This window comes from Apodemus sylvaticus, chromosome 15 (assembly GCF_947179515.1).
Source record: "Apodemus sylvaticus chromosome 15, mApoSyl1.1, whole genome shotgun sequence".
Lineage (NCBI taxonomy): Eukaryota > Metazoa > Chordata > Mammalia > Rodentia > Muridae > Apodemus > Apodemus sylvaticus.
This window is the reverse complement of record NC_067486.1, coordinates 80,498,731-80,523,842: the sequence shown is the minus strand read 5'-3', so window position 1 is coordinate 80,523,842 and position 25,112 is coordinate 80,498,731. Positions and strand designations below refer to the sequence as shown.

At 43.5% G+C, this 25,112-nt stretch overlaps 1 protein-coding gene across 1 annotated transcript; it reads right to left on the bottom strand.

Moving 5' to 3' along the window:
• Window positions 1–1,817: 1,817 nt before the first annotated feature.
• Parl (presenilin associated rhomboid like) lies at window positions 1,818–24,976 on the bottom strand. The gene is given in 12 exon segments (XM_052158429.1): window positions 1,818–2,079; window positions 4,180–4,277; window positions 4,383–4,484; window positions 8,459–8,529; window positions 9,557–9,706; window positions 10,459–10,504; window positions 10,506–10,526; window positions 10,528–10,556; window positions 15,923–15,971; window positions 19,970–20,110; window positions 20,503–20,701; window positions 24,806–24,976. Coding segments are annotated over 12 exon segments (1,137 nt in total). The 5' UTR covers window positions 24,925–24,976; the 3' UTR covers window positions 1,818–1,967.
• Between the last annotated feature and the right edge of the window lie 136 nt (window positions 24,977–25,112).

Genomic DNA, 25,112 nt, shown 5'->3' with positions numbered 1-25,112 from the left:
TCAAATCATCCTCTGGCTTGTCACTTTTTCTGCCACTCACTTAGACATCACTTTTAAACATGGATGCTTCCTTCAATAAACTAACTTTACCTTCATTGTTTGGGATTAAAGGTGTGTAGTAAAGGTGTGTCTGTATTCCAGCCAAAGGAATTAAAGATGTGTGTTAAGGGCTGAGCCATACAACTAAAAACAGGTTTTTCTAGTAAACAACAGAATCTTGAGATTCAGTGTTGTGACCAAATATCCTGCAAAATGCACATGTATGTGCATACATGTGGAGACCAGAGGTAGAAGCCAGGTGTTTTCGATTGCTTCCCATCTTACTTTGTGTGGTGGTTTGTTCACACCCAAGGACATTTGTGGGTTAAAATGGTGGCCTGCTTCCAGCCAGAGCTAGGGAAAAAAACATGGGAAGTTTTTTTCCATGCTGCCACAAGGCTGGCATCCAGAGTGGGGAAGCACAGTCGGAGGTCCCCCAGGAACCAGTAAAATCAGGGATCCTGGTCTGCTCTGAGGCAGAGGACAACAGGTTCTCAGGCTCCTGGACACCACAGAAGTCCCTGGATGCCTCAGAAGAGCTGAGAACTGGGTGGGGACCAGCAGGGTTGGCTTTAGCCTGGGGCTGAGGGGAAGAGATGTGGGAGGAGAGTTCCAGCCAGGTCCCTCAGGGACAAGAGTGTCCTTGGCTTGTTCAGCGGTGGCTTGGCTTGGTGGTGACCATGGCTGAGAACACAGAGGCCTCCTGCATGAGATTAGACATGGTGGCTCTTCATAGGAAGAGCTGCTGCATTGCTCCAGCACTGCGGATCCCAATGAGAAGAGGCAGTCCATGATTTTAAAGCATTTGTTGTCATGGCAGAGGGTTGTGATGAGGTGAAATCATACCCCACTTTCTCAGGGCGGGACTGAGGTTAACTACCTTCTGTAGGGAGGAGTGTCTGGGAAGGAGAGCTTAACTGGCTAAGCCCATCAGGGCTTTAGGTACCTCACTCAAAATGGAGATCTGTCTTGAGGCTACATTGTGGTCATGTTCTGTACCTGTGGAGGGGACTCGGGGCATTGCCCTACGTGACTGATGACCACAGAATTATGGAGAGCTGAGGCCTCGTGTTAGGGGCCTAGTATCTGGGAGGGTGGCAAACAGCCAGCCTCTGTTCCTTGGAGGAACACCTGCTGGGTCACCAGGGTTTAAACCTAGCTCAACAAGAACACAGGCTGCCTCACAGACATTCCTATACATGTGCAGGGGCCAGAGAAAAGTACTTAGTGTGTGCTCTGTCATTTTATGCTTATTCCTTTGAGACAGGGTCTCTCACTGAAACTGCAGCTCACCAACTGGCTCATCCTTACAGCCCAAGAGCCGCAGGGATTCCTCTCTCCACCACCGACACTTGTGGTCCACACACTGGGGCTGCAGGCGTGGATTTCCATGCGGTGCTAGGCACCCACCTCAGGTCCTTCTGCCTGAGCCATCTTCCAAGCCACCTCTTCTCCTCTTCCTTGGCTGCAACTTTGACCTCAAAGTAAATCCTAAAAATAGTTTTTGGATGTGCTGCTCTCTGCCAGTTAGAGAAGGATTTAGAAGTGTGGCAGCTGCTACTCCAGACCACGTCAGAGAGAAGCTACCCTCCACTGTTTCCTGTGGGCCAGCTGAAGATGAAAGTCAGAACCAATGCTAAGCGGATGCCAGGTCAGGACTAAAACCAAGGCTCCTCCAGAGTCCCATTAGGTGTCTAAGGTCCCTCCTGACTTGAAGAATGCCATATTTAACAAAACAAGCACCACAGAACAGCAGAACTCTGAAGGAACAAACACTGTTTACAAACTAGAGATATAAACCTTTATTTCACAACTTTGCCATAATTGCTAAGGAGACATGTACTGAGGACATTTCCATCCCGGGCGGCCGATGCTGAGACTTCCAAGCAGCAAGGATCAGGTGCACCGCCACAATGACCAGCTTGGCCTCACTTAGTGCCACCTCCTTTCCTGGGGCCACTAGTCCTTATTTCGTGCCAGATTTTCACTAGAGGCTCCCTGTTCTTCCAAATGAGTTCATGTCCATACGTGATATACCATCTGGAGAAAGACAAATGTCCAATGTTCAAACAATGAGACCTCACACCATTATAATACCAAGCTGTCCCTTCAACTGCTTTTATTAAAAAGAATGTTTGCTTTATGTCAATGGGTGTCTTGCCGACATGTATGTCTGTGTGTCATGTTGTGCAGTGACAGTGGGAGGCAGAAGAGGGCATTGGATCTCCAGGAACTGGAGTTAGAGACAGCTGTGAGCTGCTGTGCTGGTGCTCGATGGAACCTTGGGTCCTCGAAGAGCTGCTGGTGATCTTAACTGCTGAGTCATCTCTCTAGCCCCAAGTTGACGCTTCAAATAAAATGCCACAGTCACTCTGGACAACCGAATAAAACAGGTAATTTGATATGAAGCTTTGGTATTTGTCATATATGACGGATGAAAGCAGGCTGGTCCAGAGGGGGCATTTAGAACTCTGTGGCAGTTTTACACAGTTACTTAAATATTTTTCTTTACATTTTATTTGTGTCTTGGGAAGGAAGCACAGGGACACAGATCAGTGTATGGGTGGAGGTCTGAGGACATCAAGTAGGTCCCAGGAATTGAACCAAATTTGTGAGGCTTTGTGGAAAATACTTTTACCCAAAGACCCACTCAGGGGCCCTACAATGTAACCTTTTCATTCACGGTAAGCTAACCATTACTTTGCCTTGTTTATTTGTTTACTTATGAGACAAATTTTCACGATGTAGCCCAAGTCTGGCTGGACACTCATGAAAATTCTGCCTCCAAAGGCATAATCAACCACATCTACCTGACTTGAGAAAAGCAAGTATAAAACAAAATAATTTATTCAACATGCTAATAGTTTCTGTGTGTCAATCAAGGTCTGATCAAGGCACAGACTTTTTTTGTTTATTATAAATAAGAACTTGCTAACATGACTATAATGGCATACCTCCTGCCACTTCCATCTGCCTATGACAATGAATGGGCAGTGAGGGGGAGAGGTTTAACAACACATTTGCTCAGACCTGACGAGGAATCACCTAATTAAGAACAGAACCCAACCTGAGATTCCTGTGCTCTGTTACACACAAGGCAGCATGCAGGGGCAACACACACAGACACACCCGGTGCTGAGTGGCCCTGCTGACTGCTCTTTAAGGACACCAGGGTTCCGGTCTTAGCATCAATATGGCACCCTACAACATATGAAACTCCAGTTCCAGGGGATCTGATGGGCTTCTGTGGCCTCTGTGAGCACCGATAATGAATGTGGTACACAGACATACATGAAGGTAAAAGAATGAAACTCGAAAAATACACCTTGAAAAGTATTCTACCTTACATCGATACCAAAATAGCAATATAATGCTTTAACACTACAACAATATACAAATGTGCATTTCTTAAGGGCTTGACTTAATTTTACTTGTTGAACACGGGTAAAGTCTGCTCGTGAGAGCTGGACATAGGATACACATCTGTAATCCTAATATTCGGGAAGATGAGGCTCAAGAACAGCCGAAAGTACAGCTGGGCCGAGGACAGGCGAGGTCAGGCAGGAGCTTACACGGCGAGGACAGACATAGTTAGAAGTCACAAAGCACAACTACTTTCTAGGTCCCAGCGTCTCACTGCTTATAATGTGCCACGTAACCAGAGCTAGAGCGCGCACACTAGACTTTACTCATGGGAGGTATAAACACAGCAGCACTCGGCTCGGCCTAGGGCGGCACTGCCTCACACAGAACAACTTTCTGTTCTGTTTAAATTTAGACAAAAACCAATTTCCTGAAGTGCAACAGAATGCATCTAGTATGCTGCAAAAAGAGGCTGTGGGCTTGTATTTACATTTTTGTTCTACTACATCAGAGCCATCAGTCATTTCCGAGACTCAGTTTCTACAATCAGCAGGAGCCTAAGGCACCTATCCTGGAACTTGCCCGCAGCAGATACCCAGTAAGCATCGGTCTGGAACAGGCCCTACAACAGCCTCTACCCAGACATGCTGTGTTCTCCCACACATGCAGTCCAGGGAGAGAGATGGCTGCACCAGCTCAGAACAGCACCATTCAGTGGGGACCAGTGGGGTGGTGGGGAGGACAAACAGTGCAGCAATTGATTACACCCAAACTTACATTCCAAAGAGAGCTCCCCCAAGATGTGCTGCATGATCAAAAAATTTCCATCCCAGGATCATCCCAGCTGTATCCATGGCAATAATGGCTTTTAAGGCCTAGATACCAGGAAGAGAAAGCAAAAATGAGAAAACAATTTCAATCCTCTACTTCCAATTTCAGGGCGGTATTTCAGTCACTGTATGACTTGAGCCGATACTCACATTGCCCGCTGTGAAGGTGAACACGGGGAGGAAGATGATAGCGAGCCTCCCCTCCGGGATCTTGGTGCAGACAGCTGCGAGCACAGTCATGATTGCTCCCGACTGCAGGGGTTACAATAAACACAGTGAGAAGGACAGCAGAAAATGTGACTGACTCGGCTCTGACACCCTGACGCACTCCACATCTGCAGGGGAGCACAAATCGTAAAAACGTTGTACTGTGAATGTTCACAGTATCAGGGAAAGGGACCCAGGTTGTTACATAATACTGCAAATACTCCCTGGAAACAGACTGCCTTTTCACTACAAAAAAATAAAATATATCATAATGAGCACATGAATGCTTAGTTAGACATGCTGAGTGCTGGCTGCTCTTCCAGAGGACCCAGGATCAATTCCCAGCACCCACATGGCAACTTCAGCTGTCTGCAACTCCAGTTCCTGGGAATCTGACAGCCTCACATATACATACAAGGAGGCAAACACCAATGCATATAAAATAAAAATCATAATAGTAAAAAGAGAAGCCGGGCAGTGGTGGCGCACACCTTTAATCCCAGCACTTGGCAGGCAGAGGCAGGCGGATTTCTGAGTTCGAGGCCAGCCTGGTCTACAGAGTGAGTTCCAGGACAGCCAGGGCTACACAGACAAACCCTGTCTCAGAAAAAAGAAAAAAAAAAAAAAAAAAAAAACAATAGTAAAAAGGAAGGAAGGAAGAAAGAAGGAAGACTCTCTACCAGCTCCCTAACCAGTTAGAATAAACTATGGAACAGTTTTTTTTCTTCCTATTTAAATTTATAATAGCTATGAGATTCTTTTTCTGGAATATACCAACAAACCCCTTCCAAGTTAATCACATTTCTAATTCATCTGAATGATGAAAATATATCAAAACCTCAATTATATGTCCTATTTGACATTAACTTTTATGATACACATTCATTCAAATATCTGAATTCTAACATAGCAGGAATATTATATCCTAGGGGTGCAGAAACAGTTCCCACCTTCCTGGAGCTTATAGTATGACACAGAAAAGGCATCTGGGTAAAAACAAGCAATTCTGAGACCAAGAGCAAAGCTGCTGTGTGCCCAGGCAGCCCAGACTCAGGGCAGAGCTGCTAGAGCTCAGGGCAGACTCCAGCGGAGCAGAGGAGTAGGAGGCAGAATGAGCTCAAGCCTGGCAGAGGACCACAAAGAAATGCACATGCAGTGCCGAGAGCAGGCTGAAACCAGCACGCACACGCGCGCACTATGGTTTTGTAAGGAAGTTCACAGCAGAGACAAAGCTGTCTATTAAAGGAATAAAGGACAAGGGTCACTCTACATTTATGTCAAGTATCAGGTCAGGAGAGATGGCTATTGTGAAAGACTAGTGGAGTCTGCAGTGTGATGTCTCAGCACAGCAAAAGGACAGCACGGTAAAGACCCACTCATGGTCTAGAGCCACCAGTGCCACCAGTGCTGAGCTGAGCTGAGACAAAGGGGTGTGCTTACTGAGGACATTGCTATGATCTACATGATCCCCCCCCCTCCCCGCAACAAGCGTCACAGTAAAAACCAACAAGCTAGAATAATCAAGAGATAACAGATCCCAAAAGAGCACGGGCAGAGGGACGTTAGCAAACATGCTATTTTCATAATCTAAAAATATCTTCTCACAATTATATACTAATATTACAGAAGTATCAAAGTTGGACAAAAATTGAGACATTCACCACAAAAAAGGACAGACACCATGTACCTGTAATCCCAGTACTGAGGACACCATCTAATACTCCCACTCAAAACAAACAAACTGACTGAATGTTGAGAAAAAAATAAATCCTTAATAGCTTCCCTGTTTTGCTCAAAACCACTGGTAGCATGAAAAACAATGATGACCTATTGGAATGTGACAGCTTTCAAAAGCCAAAACACAAAAAAACAAAAACACTTAATGTAATAATTGAGCTTAAGGGGAGCATTACTGGGACAACTTGCACAATTGAAATATGAATTATAAACTAAGCTGAATGGTGCTATGGGATATGTGAAGATATTTGTCTTTCTGGAATTATTTCAAAGTATTTAAAAACAGAGACACAATCTAAGAAAGCTATTCTTGAGGATGGCAAGCTGTCTCAGCCTGTAGAAGCACTTCCCACTAAAAGTCTGATGACCTAAATCTAGTCCCCAGAACCAAAAGTAGAAAAGAGAACCAACTCTAAAGTTGTCTTTAGCCTTCCAAGTGTACACATATTTTACAGGTCAAAATTCAGATAAAAGGAAGGAAGGAAGGAAGGAAGGAAGGAAGGAAGGAAGGAAGGAAGGAAGGAAGGAAGGAAGGAAGGAAGGAAGGAAGATGATAGATAGATAGATAGATAGATAGATAGATAGATAAATAAATTCAGATAAAAGCCAGGCACATGCCTACAATCCTAGCACTTGGGATGCAGAGGAAATAGGATAAAGAGTTCCTACATCTCTCAAACAACACCCTGACAAAGCACTTGTACCCAAAATATATAAAAAATGTTAACAAATTCAATTAAAATGTTAATGAGCAAAATATACTTCAAAGATGATGCACAAGAACAAGCACACATCATTAACGTCACTAGCTACTGAAAAAGCAAAAATGCCAATCACTCCAGAACATGGAGACTGGGCTCTCAAACTCCTCGGGCAAGAACGCAGACAACACTACTGTCATGTGATACCAGTCTGCAGGTTCTTACAGTGACATCCGCACCAGATGGCCTGGCCATTCTACTCTGAGAAATGAAAGCATGTGTCCACAACAAGGGCTGTCCACAAAATGCCCACAGCACCTGACGGTGTGTGCTGTTGCGTGAGACAGGGTCTCACACTAAGTAGATATAGCCCCCACTGACCTGAAACTTACTATGTAGACCAGGCTGGCCTAGAATCCTCAGAGATCTACTTCTTCTGCCTCCCTGGGACCAGGATTAAAGGCACATATCACCATGCCTAGCATAATTTGTTTTTACTTTTTTTAAAGTAATGGCCAACCAAGTGTATATCATTTACTGTATAGTGTATATCATAACCATAGAATGGACTTAACACTCACAAGAGAAATACTTCTTATTTATTTTGAGATGAAGTCTCACTAAGTAGCTCAGTTTGGCCTCAAATTCAGTCTTCTCACTTTATTCTCTGAGTAGCTAGAGTTACAGGAGCCACCATACCCATACTAGAATAAATGATTGGTACACACAGCAATATGGAGAAATTTCAAGATTTCTAGGCAAGCATCTTGCCAGGTGGTGGTGGCACAGCTCTTTAATCCCAGCACTTTGGAGGCAGAGGCAGATCTCTGTGAGTTCCAGGCCAGCCAGTCAGATCTTGTTGTACTGGCTGGTTTTGTGTGTCAACTTGACACAGGCTGGAGTTATCACAGAGAAAGGAGCTTCAGTTGGGGAAGTGCCTCCATGAGATCCAGCTGTGGGACATTTTCTCAATTAGTGATCAAGGGGGGAGGGCCCCTTGTGGGTGGTGCCAGCCCTGGGCTGTAGTCTTGGGTTCTATGAGAGAGCAGGCTGAGCAAGCCAGGGGAAGCAAGCCAGTAAGAAACATCCCTCCATGGCCTCTGCATCAGCTCCTGCTTCCTGACCTGCTTGAGTCCCAGTCCTGATTTTCTTTAGTGATGAACAGCAACATGGAAGTGTAAGCTCAATAAACCCTTTCCTCCCCAACTTGCTTCTTGGTCATGATGTTTGTGTAGGAATAGAAACCCTGACAAAGACACTTGTCTCAAAAGAACAAACAACAAAACAGTTCCACCAGGTTATACTCTGCTCTACACACACACACACACACACACATACACACACCATGGAGCACCTATACGTGCATGCACACCAACAAATGTAAAATAAAACAGCTAATGTCTAAGATTTTCAGTGTTACAAATATGTAAGTTCACTGTTACACTGACTCTATAAGACACAAGGTAACAATAGGATGAGAGTATATGGAATCTGTATTCATTTGAAACTTTCTTATAAGCATAATCAATGACAATGAAATTTAAAATTAAATCAGAAAATATTTACATTAGAAATACTTACTGCCCCCAGTGAAGGTCCGTATCTCCCTGTGGCAACTTTACACACATAACTGACAAAATTGGAAATAACACCTATGAAATAAGCCACATTTCAACAATTTAAGTATAAAAAGCTTCCCCCCCCCCCCATTTTAGACAAACTAGAGACTGAGCCCAAGGCCTTATGTACACTAGGCAAGCCCTCTTCTATGGTACTATACCCCAGCCCTGAGTCTGTACTTTAGTCTCCACTGCACACAGTTTAATAGAATCTGCTTTGCTTCTCTTCTTTAGATAGCATCTTACTTTGTACCTCAGCTTGAGCTCAAACTTGCTTAACCTGCTGCCTCACCCTCCTGAGTATTCCTTCAGCTTACAGGCTATGCTTAGCAATGATGGAAGGTTTCACTGGGATCAATCTAAGCGTATCAGCATGAACCAAACCCTATTAGCCCTTCAGCTAATTTACAAGGCAATGTCCTGGATGCTGTGCCACTGGGTAGTCACTTTACCTTCAGTTATCATTCTCTTAATCATTTATCAGCTACCTCACAATCTTGGGCTGATTCCAGACATCAGGGGTCCATTAGGTCCTGTTGGCTTTCATATCATTGGAAATAATTTTTTGGTGCTAGGGATTCAACCCAAAATCTTGTGTGTGATCGGTAAGGGCTTCACACCATTAAGCTGTATCTTTAGCAGTTACTCTAACCAGCTGATCTACAGCTTTCTATCAACTGAACACACGGGAAAGGAGCCAGATGGCTACGATAGCTGGGAAGTCTAGAAACCCATCAATCTATAAGATGATTTATTTGAACTAAAAAACCCAAGGTCCAGTGAGATTAAAATGTTGTTTAAACAGTACTCTATTCCTGAATCTCTCCTTTACTAATTTAAAACAAAGTTTACCCAAGAAATTAGTGGGAATCAGATGAGAAACAGAGAAGGAACAATTGCATTTGTCTGTGATGTCCTTCTCTATACACAACTTGATAAAGGAGCGCATCCTGAGGCTGTGCTGTGTGCAGATGTGTACAGACTTCTACTTTGGTCAGGCCTCATCCCTTTTGCAGAAGAGTGAGTCCTCCACTCCCTCCACTCAGGGTAAAGCTGTTACCTGCAGACAGATACACTGCCACAAACTGCTCTTGGCCCAGAATGTTCACGATGCTGGATGAGAAGCTCCACAAGACGTACATATTGGCTGCCATGTGGAATAAGGAGAAATGACTGAACGTGGACAGGAGCATTGGAGAACAAAGGACCTCTACAAGACAAGAAAATATCCGGTAAGCACGCAACACGCGGTCATTACCCTTTACTCGTTTGAAACTTGCCTGATTTTTGTATTAAATCAAACATAAAAATCCAAAACGGTTGGTTAAAGCTTAAATAAGATGGCTTAACAGAGTGTATTTCAAAGGATAAAGAACTACCTTAAAAAATGTTTCTACTTAGTAAGCAGCCAATTGTTTCAATTACAGACCACAAAGTTACATGTAATACTCTCCTCAAAGTGATTATACAGTGATTATAGATCTTAACTTAAAAAAAATTTTTTTTAATTTAATGCTGCTGTGCCTTGCCTGCTTGTTTGGCTGAGTTTGCCTGGTACCCAAGGAGGCCAAAGAGGGGATAGCCTGGGCCTGAGATTACAGGCAGTTATGAGCCACCACGCGCTGGGTCCTCTGGAAAGCATCCAATGTTCCTATTTGCTGAGCCATCTGTCCGAGAATCCTCTTTGTAGATCAGGCTGGCCTCACTGTTTCCCAAGTACTATAATTAAAGGTTATACCACCATGCCTGGCTCAGAAAAACCTCTACTATGTGTAAAGCACCGTTCAGACATGAGGGGACTGCAACAGAGGAGAGACAGGGCTCTTGCCCTTGCAGGCTTCATCTCTCTATACTCTGTTCATAATTACTGACATAATGACTCACTTTTGTAGCACTCCAACTAATACAAAGCATATTTTTCACATTATTTATATCAAAATAAGTTCCCAAACTCAGACTTACTTGATGCTGGGTTGGATGTAAAGTATCTAATCATGGTGCGATGCAGGGGACGGCACTCTCCATAAGCAAGAATACGAGGGCATTTGCCGCTATGATCCCTACAAGACAGAATTGAAGGACACTGAGATAAGCAGCGCGGAAGTTCAAGTCCTCCTGACCTTGTCCTGCCAGGTTACATGAACGCATTACATATTTGGTAAGGGATAGCAGGTTAAGGAAAGCAAATGCTAGTAATTTTTAAGAGTGTCCAAACTGCTACCTGGCAGGAAGTTAGAGGATTTGTAGACAGTTGCAAACACTCTATAAGAGCTGGTTTTCTTTTTAAAGGCTAGTTATTTATGGTTACCACATACACAACTCTTGGAGTCATTCTTGCCTTCCTTGCTATTGCTGTTGGGTTGTGTGCTCCAGGTTGGCTGGCCCGCAAGCTACAGGCAATTGTCCTGTCTCTACCTCCCATCTTGCTATAGGAGTGCTACTGCATCCAGCCTTTTGCCAGTTTTCCCCTTGGTTTCTGGGATTAGGAACATTTTTCTTTGTTGGTGTTCTGAGACCGGTTCCTCTGTATAACAGCCCTGGTTGTGCTGGAACTTGCTCTGTAGACCCGCCTGCCTCTGACTAACTGCTGGGATTAAAGATTGTGTGCCACCACCACTGTGCTGAGGCTAGCATCTTTACACACTGAGTCACCTCCCCAGCACAAGAACTTTCATCACTCAGATCAATATTTTTCTCCCTTCAAGACAGTTTAATCTTCTCAGTAAATAATTAGATCCATAATTATTATTTGATATTAGCCAACCCAGAAACAGAGGCAGGAGGATCAGGAACTCATCCTAATAAACAGAGTATTAGGAGGCTCATCCTAATAAACAGAGTATGTTGTAAGCTAGCCTTGGGAATATGAAACTCAAATAAGACAAAGCAAAACAATAAAATGTCTTTATAGAACCTTTTCTCAAATCTCTGCCCCGCCCCAAAGAACATTTTCCAATTCATTCCAATCAATCAGTACTACTCTTGATATCAAAACCAAGATGTAACAAGAAAACTAGTCAGAAAGCAACTTAAGAGAGGTTGGGTTTATTGTGGCTCCAAGTCTGCTTGGCCGGGAGGTGGCTGGTCACACAGCACCACAAGCAGGAACACATGAGATGGCTCTAGGCTCAGCGTGCTTGCCTCTTCCCTTTATTCTCAGTTCAGGACCTGAGCTCACAGATGTGAGGGCGCACGATCGGAATGGCCCTTCCTATTTTTGGACCAATGGACCATAAACTGGGGTACAGGGGACATCCAACCTGATCTATGACCTTTTATATATAGTAAAAACAGCACTAAATTTTATATTTCTAAATAGTGATACATGGACTAAACCTTATTTTTTTAAGAAATATATTTTTATAAAGATTTGTTTATTTTTTTCATGTAACTACACTGTCACTGTCTTCAGACACCCCAGAACGAGGGCATCAGATCCCATTACAGATGGTTGTGAGCCACCATGTGGTTGCTGGGAATTGAACTCAGCACCTCTGGAAGAGCAGTCAGTGCTCTTAACTGCTGAGCTATCTCTCCAGCCCAGACTAAACCTTATTTAATCCCAGAACTTGGAAGACAGAGGCAGATGGATCTTGAGTTCCAGGCCAGCCCTGGTATACAAAGAGAAACCCTGTCTTGAAAAAAACAAAACAAAAACAGGCCCTAAGCTGATTTAGAGACCGTTAGTCTATCTTGCTTTTCTCCCTACACTTAAGACTTACGATCCCACTTCAACAGCTAAGCACAGGATCCCATTTTGGGGTGGACTTACCTACCCAGTACATCTCTACCTCAAGGAGCTGCCGACTGACTCCACTCCAACAGTCCAGTCAGTGGCAAACATGAATGTCTACAGCAGCCAAATGACTGAACTCAGGTTCGGCAAGATGGCAGGTTCAGGAGGTCATATAGTCAAAGCCTACCCAGTGAAGACTTCCTCAGCAAGGCCTCCTCCTGAGGGTCCCATCAACCTCCCTACAGAGCAGCACCGCCTGCTTGGGACCAAATGCAGACGTGATGCTTCACACGCAAACAACACCTGGAAAGCAGAGAGCAGGAGAAATCTTCTCCTGGGGCCCCCCTAGTTTAGGGTCCCCCAAGACAGGCTGTAAAGTCTGAGCAGAACGAGAAAGTAGCCAAGATGAAAAGCAGCAGGGTCACGTCCTAATGGAAGATGCTGCTGTAGGCTTCTCCATTACCTCACAGACACCAAAAGGGTGCATTATACCCTTCTCCAGTCAGTGAAGTCCTCTAAAGTACAAGCATGAGGACCCGAATCAAGCCTTAGTACCATGTTTAGAAGAAAACAGCGTAAGACAGTGGTGTGTACCTATGATCCCACGTGGACAGATGGGAGACAGAGGACAGGACAGTGAGCTCCAGTGAGAGAACCCTTCTTCAGGTGGAGAACAGCTGAGCAAGAGGCTCGACACCAACCTCTGCTCCCCCCATATACATACACACAGATATAACATATACACATATATGCATATATATAATACATATACACATATATACATATATATGCACACACATTTTTCCCTAAGCAACTTGAAGTCTAGGGAAATATTCTGAATAAGATCAAGAAAGAAAACTTCCAGAAGCTGGAGAGATGGTACAGCGGTTGGGAGCGCCGACTGCTCCTCAGAGGTCCTGAGTTCAATTCCCATCAACCACATTGGTGGCTCACAACCATCCTGTGCTGGGATCTGATGCCCTCTTCTGGTATGTCTGAAGAGAGCAATGGTGTATTCATATACATAAAATAAATAAATCTTTAAAAAAAAAAAAAAAGAAAAAAAGAAAACTTCCAAAGCCAGGTACGGTATTTCACACACATGATCCCAGCTCTTGGGCGTCAGAGGCAGGACAACAGCTGCAAGTTCCAGGCAGCCTGAGCTGTACCATAAAACCCTATTTAAAAATAATAACAATAACAACAATGATGATAAGTTCCAAAAAAAAAAAAAAATGTAAAAGGAGCTTTCTTTCTACCCTACCCTTAAAAAGTGACTTTTCAAGAACAGTCCTGAGACAGAAGAACCACACAGGGATGCCAAACAGAATATCAGCTACAAGGAACGAGTCCTTCCCCAACCCAGACTCTCTACCATTAGACATGGTACACAGTGCAGGCTCCTCACCATCTGCTCCCATCTACATTTAAAGAAGCACAAATAAACTTCTCTGAACTCAGAAGGCAAATACTCTGCAAACAATCCACTGTCTAGATTTGCTTTATCCGACATCCTGCCAACTGATGAGCCTGCTTTCAGTCAGAAACCTTTAGCACACTGGTGCTTGTATGCGTCTGCTCCCGTATGTGTGAATACCACAAGCCGACGGTCCTCACTCAGTTTACAAATCCCTAGGTCAGAAAGTATCAAGTTCTTTAAAAACACAAAAATGAAAATAAATATCACACATATTCCCATCAGAACATTAATAATCCCGGGAAAGTAAATCTATTAAGCTCTGGGTTTGGTTCCTGGCACTCACGTGGTGGCTCATAACTGCCTGCAGCTGCCCTCTTCTGACTGACATTCAAGAGCTCTTGTACACACATGGTGCTCACACATATACTCAAGATACACATAAAATAAATAGATATATTTTTAATTCTGGGTACAAAGTTAGTTGATTTACATTCCAGATGTTGTAAAGCTAGAAACACTATTAAATAAGTATTGGGTGATATCAGACAGAAATCTGGTAGCTAATCCAATTATCTGGTGACAAACCCGTTTATGTTATTCAAAGTGCTTTATACTCAGGTTGTACTGAGTATAATTAATTTCTCTACTGCCATATTCTTCATGACAAATGACTCATTTAAGGGAGTAAAGGGATGGTTTAATTTGTAAACTGCTTCTGCAGCAGAGGACTGAATTCAGATCACCAACACCCACAATAAAAAAACATAGATATAGATAACATCTATAAGTCTCGTGTAAGGATAAAATAAAAAACAAAAAGTAGAAAGGCCCTTAGAGGTACAATTATGAGTGCTAACATCTGCCCTCAAGTGCTAACATCTGCAGTAAGTGTTATGAAAAACTGGCAATGAATTCGGAAGAACAAAGCACTTTCTAAAGAAAGTAACACCAATCATAAGCTTGAAGGCCACATCCGGTTCTAACAATGTAAGGAAAGTTAAGTCTGCATATAGAAAGAACCGTCTGAATTTTAAAAAGTTAAAAATAAAACAAAACAAAGCCACACCCTTTATCTACCAAGGAAGTTAAAGGAGTGTGCCAATTAAGTCTACCCTGTTTGAGATTAAGTAGCATCTAGCTACTCTCTAGAAATCATGTTTGCTATTTACCTAAACATACAGAATTTACAAATTCTTTTCCTTGAGTTTTTAAGTCCATCAAATACTATGAAACTGTTGCTGTGAGAATTTAGACCTTTCTTTCTGCCCCTCAGAAGGTAGGGCAAGCAGACTACAGTTCCGGGCCCAGCCTGGCCATACAGATTCTGTTTCTTTGCCCCTCAAATTGCGGGGAGGGAAAAAAAGAGCAAAAATCACTGTGGATTTGTCAGCATGGATTACGCGGCTCCCATTCACAAGTTAAGGGAACCTTCTGCACATGGGTTACCAAGGCAGGAACGTGGGCCTGGGTTAAAACTCACCTCTATTCTATTAGTGGTTTGACTTCAAAGAGTTCTTTTTCACACATTCTATACGTGAATAAAATTTTCTAATTAAAAAAGGGAGGAGAAAAGTTCTTTCTCTGGAAGTCAGTCTCCTCATCTACAAAATAGAGACAAATGCCCTGCACCCAGCCTGGAAAGTCAGAGACCCTGGTGCACAGAAAGCACTTGAGCCAATGTCCCCTTTCGCTTGTTTAGTTTTCTGTATTCCAGGATGGCTTCAAACTTGTGTACCCATTAACTTCTGATCCAGCTGCCTCCACCTCCCAAGTGCTAGAATTACAGGTACATACTTGACACTTTGCCAGGTCTGTGCAGTACTGCAGTTGAACCCAGGGCCTTATTAGGCAAGTACTCTATTAAACTAAACAGTATCCCAGCATTCCTTCATCTTCTTAAATGGGGTAAATATCAATGACCATGAAACTATTTATTTGGTCAATAATGTGTTCTATGCAAACTAGAAAACTGATCCAGGACATCGTGAAACATTTATGCCACACTCCTTTTTTGTTGTCTTGACAGACCTTTGTTTTGCCTTGCTATTACACAGACGGCCTTAAACTCTTCATGGCTCCATTACAGATGTGGACCATCTTGCCCAGCTCCACACTATTTTTATACTATCACGTAGGCATGAAGGTACAAAGATTCCCTGTCTTCTAAGCCACCAGTAAGCACGGTATGAAAGCCATTGCCTGTGACATACTGTACCTTTTGGTTGATTTCTCTTCCCTTGAATGGCTAAAACGTGTAAGCTAACACAAACCTGTCACAGTCCGCTGGCCATCACTTAGGCTATTCCACCACTTGTTAATCTAAAACAGAAGGAAAATTGCATATGACTCTATGTGAAATAGGTCAGACTCATGGAGAAAGCTTATCCTTTTTATTTTTAAGGACTGAAACTATTTGATAAAAAGAATTATCTATCAAACCAAATAATTTTGTTATATTACATAATCTTCAGAATTCTTTAAAGTAATTGTGCCTGTGACCAAGAAGCCTATCAACCCAAATTTACTGGCCACTATGATGCCTTCTATCACAGTACTTGTTTCTCAGTTTTAATCTGAGGGGCTGAAAACTTCTTTAACAATGTTAATTTCATATCCTCTGAGCACCATTATTACTTTTAAAAAAAAGTTTACTGCCCTTGATCAGTAACTAATTGCATCCAATTGTCATTATCTCCTTTTTTGTTCACAATTTTCAGTTTAACATTACTTGTATTGAAAAAGGCTTGTAACAATTTCCTAGTTATAAGTATGCATATAAATGAGTAACTACAGGGAAAAGAAGCTAAATACCGAAAAAGGCCCAAATAACCTAAGTAGTAGGGAGGACAGAAGACTGAGAAGTGAATGATAGAATGTGTTGAAGGGCATGAAACTACAAAGACGTAACGCTTGGGCAAGAGTGTACTGCATGCTGTCTTCTGACAGCTGCAGCGTCTGTGCTACACTCCTGTGCAAACACATCAGCGCCTCTACTGCTAAAAAACATGCTTCATACTCAGACACTCTCCGCAGAACCACTGCTCAGACAGTTGTTTCTAAACTCCAGATTCTGCTAGAATGAGATAATAAAGGATAGCTAGCAGTATTGTCTTGAGACCAACCAACAGTGAAGCACAATTGCCCCACTACAAGATGGAGTAGGTACCAAGTGGTAGTCACATTAAGTTTAAAATTCTAGAACAGGGTGTGGTAGCACAAGGCTTTAATCCCAGCACAGAGGAAGCAGACACTAGCAGATCTCTGAGAGTTTCAGGTCAAGCTGATCTACACAGCAAATTGCAGGACAACCTGGACTATAACTATCCAGGGACCCTATCTAAAACAAAACAAAATTTAATTTAAAAATAATAAAAGATTCTAACAAGGGAGCTAGAGAGATGGCTCAGTGGCTAAGAGCACCTGCTCCACAGTTATGAAAACTGGAGTCCAGATCCCAATACCTTCATAACAAGTTCCAAGAGATCTAACACCTACTTCTGTCCTCTGCCACACGCATGTGAGCATAGACTCATTCTCTTCATGTGTGCTCAAGTACATACGCATAAGGTATGAATCTTAACGTAAAGATATGTATCTTAAAACAAAAAACAGGAAAAATGTACAACGAGGCATGATGGCATGCGGAGTCCCGTAATTCAAGAGGCTAAGGCAAGATAACTGCTTGGGCCCAGGAGCTGGTGACAGACCTGAGCCACACGGCAAAACCCATCTCAAAACACAAAGGGCCTGGGAAGCTACTTAGTGGTCAGCAGCACCGGCTGCTCTTACAGAGGACCTGGGTTCAATTCCCAGCACTCACATGGTGGCTCACAACCAACTGTAACTCAGGTTCAAGGGATCTAGTGGCTTATTCTGACTTCTGTGGGCGTCAGGCACGCATATGGTACATACACAGACAGGCAGGCAAGGCATTCGCACACATAGAACAAATCTCCAAAAACAAGATTCTAATTATACTTTTCACTAAAATTGCCACCTTTTCCTTTTTCTTCTCTTTGTGTGTGTGTGTGTGTGTGTATGGAGTGGGGTGCAGGGGAATATCACTGTAGAGTCCTAGCTGCCCTAAAACTCACAGATCGCCTGCCTCTGCCCACTGCACCTGGAGCCATGTTTTTAATGCAGTAATATTAGTCCAGACCTTACATTTTCAGAATGCACTTTGAAATATTTAGGGGTCAGACACATCTATGGCTTGTTTGCAATAATCTAGTAAGGGCATGGAAAGGAAATGAAAAAAAAAAAAACTGGCCATATGATGGGACCTGCTCAGGGTGCACAATAATGGTCTTCATTAGACTGTCCTTTCTACTTCTCGATCTCAAGTTTTCCATGTTTAAGATGTTCAAGTAAAAATTAATCTAGGGCTCCTGATGTGCCCGACACACACAATCCCCGAATTCCATCCAACACAAGGAAACCAGTGTGCTAGTTCACACCAGTAAGTCCAGCTCTTGGGAAGTGGAGGCAGGAGGATTAGAAATTGAAGGTCATCCTTGTCCACACTATAAAGTCAAGGTCTCAAAAACAACTCCAATTATGAAATTGAACCTGTCCTTTGGAAAGGCATCCAAGACTAACAAGCAATGACACATTAGTATGTCTGAGATCCCACTTCTGCAACTGGCACTGAGTTCTCAGCGCTACATGTACAGTGGTGCGAACCGGTTTCTAAGAACCCCTTTCTAACTAATATTAACTAAGAGCTTGCTGTTGCTGAGGCTTTCTTCAAATTCCTGGACTCAGAAATCTCCAGGTAGCACTGACAAAGGCCCACGGCACTATGCCAAGCTGGGACGCCATCTTCCATACTGTACTCATAATTACTTCCATTTTCTTTAATGGACATGGGTTTTAAATATCATAACCTACCATTTACTTAATTATTACTTAAAAAGAAATCTACTTTTGGACTAAGGTTTTATATAAAATCACTTATAACACTTTCAGCATTTTAAAGACTGAGACACTGCCCAGCAATGAGGCAACTTGCTGGACTCGCATTCAGTTCCCAGCACTCATGTCAAATGCACTCACAACCCCTGTACCTCCAGCTCCAGAGGGGGCAACGCCCTCCTCAAGACTCCTTGGGCACCTGCAAATATGTGGCATACACACGTAAATAAAAATAAATCTTTTGGGAGTTGGAGAGATGTCTCAGCATTTAGAAGCAGTGCTCTTTCAGAGGACCAGGTTTCAATTCCCAGCATCTACATAGTGGGTCATAACCACCTGCAACTTCAGTTCCAAGTAATCCAATACCTTTTTCTAGTCTCTGAGAGTACCACATATATATGGTGCACAGATACACATGCAGGCAAAACCACACACATTGAAAAAAAAATTTGTACATTAATTCATGGCCTCAGTACTCAGTATGTACTGATAGGTGAAAACACTGTGTGTCTAGAATGTTTTTAATAACTCAGATAAGAGAAAAGAAGGCCACCGTTTTTATACAAAGTAAATGTAACTCTACAAGCTCTGAATCTGCATTCCTTTCTCACATTCTATCCAACAGTTAGAACATAATGCAGTGGGAATTTACCAGTTCATAAACCTTGTGTCACTGAGCAGTCTTTTAACATCCATTTGATGGCTGTCTATAAGGTCCGTAAGTGTGCATAACCATACACATACACACACACAGAGAGAGACACACACAGAGAGAGAGAGAGAGAGAGAGAGAGAGAATCCCTGTGACCCTGTTCTAAACTAATTCAACAAGGTGAAGGAAGTGAGCACTGGCTCCTAGAACAGAGCTAGAAAAGGACCCCAAACCATTTCTAACAACTCCCTATGGTAATTCTGACACGTGTGGGTAGAATGGTGTCGATACAGCACTGCCAAACATGCACTGTAAATGCCCACTGTGCTTACAAGACACAAAAGAAAAATGCCATCAACTTCACATCTATGGATGGAATTCCACATCTACGGAATGGAAAGGACTCTTTCTAAGGCCAGACCTCAGTGCGTCACTTGCTGTGTAAGGCAGTTGACCTCAGAACCCACTGTAACAATCTGCTCTTCAGCTGGGCATGGTGGCAATGCCTTTATTACAGCACTTGAGAGGCAGAGGTGGGTGGATCTCTGAGTTCCAGGCCAGTCGGGACTACAGAATCAGACTCTGTATTTAAAAAAAAAAGTTCTCTGACCTCCATGTGAATGCAATAGTACTCACCCCGCCCTCACTTCCTCCAACACACGTGATAATAAAAGTTTAAAAATAAAAGAGTATTTTCTAATTAATCAGACTTAAAAAGTGTTAGGATAAAGAAAGCAGTGTTTATTCTTACCTCCTTTCTGAGGTTTCCTTCCTTTTGTGGCCGTATGCTATCCAACCAGTCAGCTTTTATGCCATCAAAATAACTCTGAACCCTGGATTTCAGTGATTCATACTGCCAAATAGCAGCTGACCCAAATGCACAGCCTGTGAACTAGAGAAAATATTTAAATAATCTGAAAGGGAAATCATTTCCCAGATAATATTTCACAGTGAAACCTATTGTGTTGCTTTATCATAACGTTAAGCATTCAGAAGCCTGTTTCCAGCAATAAATCTCCAGAGAAACAAAAAACTACCAATTCAGTACCACTTGAAATGCTCTATAAAGAAGGATGCCCATAAACGTCATCCTCAGAACTTAAGCAATGGAGCCAAATTCTGAAAGCAATTACTCAATTTATCCTTTAATCTGAACTCCTGCAGCCAGTGTCCAGGTCCACTAAGCCCCACCCTCTCCTTCCAGCAGCAGGACGACCCAGGCATTCATTGGTCCACTGCAGTGCTAGCAGCAAGCTAGGGGACAGCAGTGGCCTGAGCGCTTACCCCAATGGTGAAGAAGAAGGGCTTCACCAGCGTTCTTATAGGATAGGGGGAAGGGTAAAAGACTGTTTCCTCCAGGGGCGGGATCAAGGCACTTCTCTTATATGCTTCTCCACTCGACCCTGCTGCATCTGATCTTCGAGGTTCAACCTTCCTGGGTGCTTTTCTAAATCCACATTTTTGCTGAAGAAACAAGTTAAACCTGTGGAGGGTAAGCAAGCATCTGGTTAGAAACAGTGCATCTTATACACAATAGCCCCAAGAGCCTGCACTTGGCCGGAGGCAGCACCAAGTCACTTGATTTCCTAACAATCCAACAAGAGCCAAGGCCCCTAATCTCAAGAAGGTAATCCTTAACCTTCCAGGGGGGAAATGACACACAAACTACCGTGGTCCAGAGAGTGTGCCACTGGGCTATTACTTTGTGTCAATCAGAAAAAGAATTCCTTGAATCTCCAGAGAGGTCCTGCTGTCTCAGAATGACTACATAAATAGCAAACTGTTTCTTTTTGTTTCTATTTATTTATCATGTGTACACTCAAACCAACATTCCAGGGGTTTCTCTTTTTGGGGGTTTTTTTGGTTGTTGTTTTTTTGGGGGGGTTGTTTGTTTGTTTGTTTTTTGTTTTTTTTTTTCAATTTGGTTTTTTCGAGACAGGGTTTCTCTGTATAGCCCTGGCTATCCTGGAACTCACTCTGTAGATCAGGCTGACCTCGAAACTCAGAAATCCGCCTGCCTCTGCCTCCCAGAGTGCTGGGATCACAGGCGTGCGCCCCCACCGCCCGGCCTGGGGTTTCACTTTCTATCTGGTGGATCCACACACTGACAGCTTCAGCGACAATAAAATAACCTTGTCTGAATTTTGGCCAGTTTCCAAAAGAAACATGTAAATGTGTTGTCCTTGCAGCCCTAACCATTTCCTTTGATAACATTGTTATAAAGTGATGGATTCCTCCCACCTCTCCCCTTATTTCACTGCGTTTAGGAAGTCTTCAAAAGATCTTCTTGTATGAGTCCTTGAGGCTTGGCCATCTCAAGGACTTGGCAGTGTGGCTCACAGCCCCCCATCCCAGTTCTGTGAGTGCGCCATCTTCAATCTGACCTTTCATTCTGATGCTCCTATTCCTGAACACCTTAATAGTAGACATGCACTCAAAGGCTCTAATTCCTTTATCTATGAAAACTCAATCCATGCAAGTTCCTGAAGCACCCTTGCCCTTTGTGATATTTTCATTACACCCTAAACAGGAGGCTAAAATAGTGAAGGTCCTGTTTCAAAAAGAAGAAAAAGGGAGAAAACTTAGATGAGGGAACTGAGATTTAAGTCAGTAGAACACTGGACTAAACACAGGAAGCCCTGGCCTCAATCCCACAATCGGCACAAACCAGGTACGGTAGCACACATCTGTAACCCCAGCACAAACAGGAAGGAAGCAGGACACTATCAAGTCTGATGGTAGACCAACCTTGGTAAGACCCTGTCTCAAAATAAATAAAAAAAGTTTCCTTTCTAATCCAGTCCCTTCCTTCATGCCTGGATTACATTTAACAACCTGGTTTCAGAAGATTATCCACTTATTCAATCAATGCTAAGGCTGCTATATATAGCGAAGAACTCCCTTCGATGACATCATCAGTCTGATAAGCAAACACCATTGAACAGCCAATCCCAAATGATATTAATCCTTTCCCCTTGCCTACTTTTTCTTAGTGGCTTGGAAAGAAAAACCCTTGTTTTCTAGTCTTCTGTATGGTCTCATATCCCCAGTCTGCCTCTCCACCATGCCCCCCACTCAGACAGACAGACAGACAGACAGACACAGACACACACACACACACACACACACACACACACACACACACACACCTTTCTGGCTTGAATAGGAAGTAATATCTAAAGCTAGAAAAGTTTTCTTTAAAGGCAAGAGAAAGGTCAAAGAATTTACACTTAAACCCTGACATTTTGGACTACAGAACAAAGCCAGCAGCTACTTCTTCCCTCAAAACATCTTAGGAAAACGACTCCCATTTGTCTAAACAGTCATCCGTTTTATAGCCAAATGCATTCCTAAGTAATTTTTTTTTCTTTTTGAGAGCTTTATTCTTGTTTTAAATTCAGTTACTTATATGTATAGATGTTTTGTCTGCATGTATGTCTGTGCAACTCACGTGCCTGATGCCGAGGAGACCCAGAGAAGGTAACAGATTTCTAGACCTGGAATTACAGGCAATTGTGAACCATCATGTGAATGCTGGGTATTGAACCTCAGTCTTCTAGAGGAGTACTGAGTGCTCTTAACCACTGAGCCATGTCTCCAGCCCCAAAAGCTTTAAATTTTATGTACATGGATGTTTTGCCTATATCTATGTCTGTGCACTACATTGTGTGCCTGGTGCCAGCAGAGGCCTGAGGTGTTTTATCTCCTAGAACTGAAGCTCCAGACCATGTGGAAAGTGGGCATCAAAGCCAGGTCCTCTGCACGGGCAGAGACTCTTGAGTGCTAAGAGCTCATGAGACTCAGGAAGAGTTTAAAGTAGCAAAAGTAGGTTTAATACATACAGTGGTAAGCTCACTTTGAACCAAAGCAAATGATCATTATCAGAATGCATTCATTATACAAAACGAAATTGATTTCTCTTACTAGAACAAGGATTATGAAGGCTACGAATGCAACAGCATAAACTTATCAGCCATACCATAAAATCTTACAACTCCTTTAAAGGTAGAAAAGTGTTTTGGCTAGCAGGTGCCTTGGGACTTTGTGTTTGTGTAAGCCTCTGTATCACCACATAAAGTGTTTATAAAATGCAAATGTTGGGCCCTCTTTAGAGCCACAGGCCTGGCTCATTCTGCATGCTAATTTTAGAACCACAGCAACTCAGACTAGTGATCACAAAGTATGCAACTCCCATTCCCTACTGAGTTCAAGAGCAGGTTCAGGCTCACCCACTCTCAGCTAATGCATTCTCCAGAACCACGAGACAAGAATGTCAGTTTCAAAGCTTCCATATAAATCTTTAATAATACCACATGTATTTGAATTAGACAGGGTCTCAAATAATCCATGATGCCCCCCCCCCCCCCAGTCTGGCTCCTACTCCACCTCCCAAGTGCTGGAACTAAAGGCCTGAGACACCATGATAAACTAAACTGTTCTGACAAGTTTTGTGTGTGTGGCATTACTAGAGACTGGGTATGCTAGACAAGCACTCTACCAATAAACTATTCCCAGGCTTTTACTAGAGGTTCCTCATAAATGAAGTGTCTGGTTCTCTTGCTGCCTTTTCCCAAAACTATTACAGCAGATCAACAGGATCACTGAAATCTTTAGTTACCTCCAAGTAACCGCCTCAGTTCCACCTGTTTAAGACTTTTTTCTTTCTTTTTTTCAAGGTCTGCTGCTGTCCAGGCTGGCCTTTAACTCCTTATCAAGCTTACATGCAAGGCTGACCACCCCAAGCTGTTTAAGATGGATGCCTGAAGAACGCATTAGCCAGTAAGCTACAGCTTATGCAACTTTTCTCCAGATGCTAATAAGCTTCCCTTGGGGAGCAGGTTCTTCCACTTTCACCATCTTCCAGATTCTGATTTCGGGTGGGACATGAGAAATGAGTCTACAGTCCAGGGGCTATTTACTTATTTATAATTGAGTCCTCCCCCAGGTTGGCTCAAACTCACCATCCTCCTGATTCTGCCTACTGAGATTTGAGCTTACAGACCTGTGCCCACCTCGGGTGAATTTTAAGATCGGGTGGTGCCTTCACCATGCTCAAACTTATTTATCTCTGGCTAGCTGGCACGTTGATAAAGGTCTCAGGTTCCTTGATGTATGGTACCACCAATTAGGTAGAAGTTGCAAAGCTGACATCTTCGGATTAAGTTTCAAAGTCAAAATTAATTCAACTGTTCTGGAATTTCTCTTCTATTACACTTAACATAAAATCCGGCCAACCTGAAAGGCCACGTGCTTCCTACAGCAGTACAGTCCTGTCAAGAATACGAACCGGACAAGCAATTAACGCTCAGAAGTTAGTTCCCCTTTCCATCTCGTCCCTCGAAATTACTAAGCAAGACACGGCGGGTTGGGAGGACCGGGCCAGGCTCGGCCAGACACCGCTCGCGGCTCGGCATCCAGAAGCCAGAAGGGAAAGGAGGACCAAGGCAAAGCGCGGCGGGGAGGAGGCAGCTTTCGGAAAGACGTCGGGAACAATGGAAAGCGGGAGCCCCGGGCGGCTACCTCCGGAGGAGGATGCGCGCAAGCCCAGCTCGGGTAAAACCGGGAAGCTGGAAGCGGCGGCCATTACCTGCGTCCAAGCAGCCGCGGGGCCTGGGTCGCAGACAGCTCCCGGTAGCCGCCACCCAAGGGAGGCGCCCACGCCTGGCCGCAGCGCCAGCTTCGCTGTACCCAACCTCGCAACGCCATCTTCCCAACCTCTGCCCCACCATGGCCCGACCTCACTAACCCCGGCCTGGAAATCACTTCCGGGGCGAAGGAAAAACACAGAGCGCGGAGGAGCGGCCTAGAGCGCCACCTGGAGGCCCAATCAGTTCCGGTCTTCCTCGTCTCAGACCAGCGCCAGCTTGGAAGCTTCTGGTGAGAGTGAGTGTCTG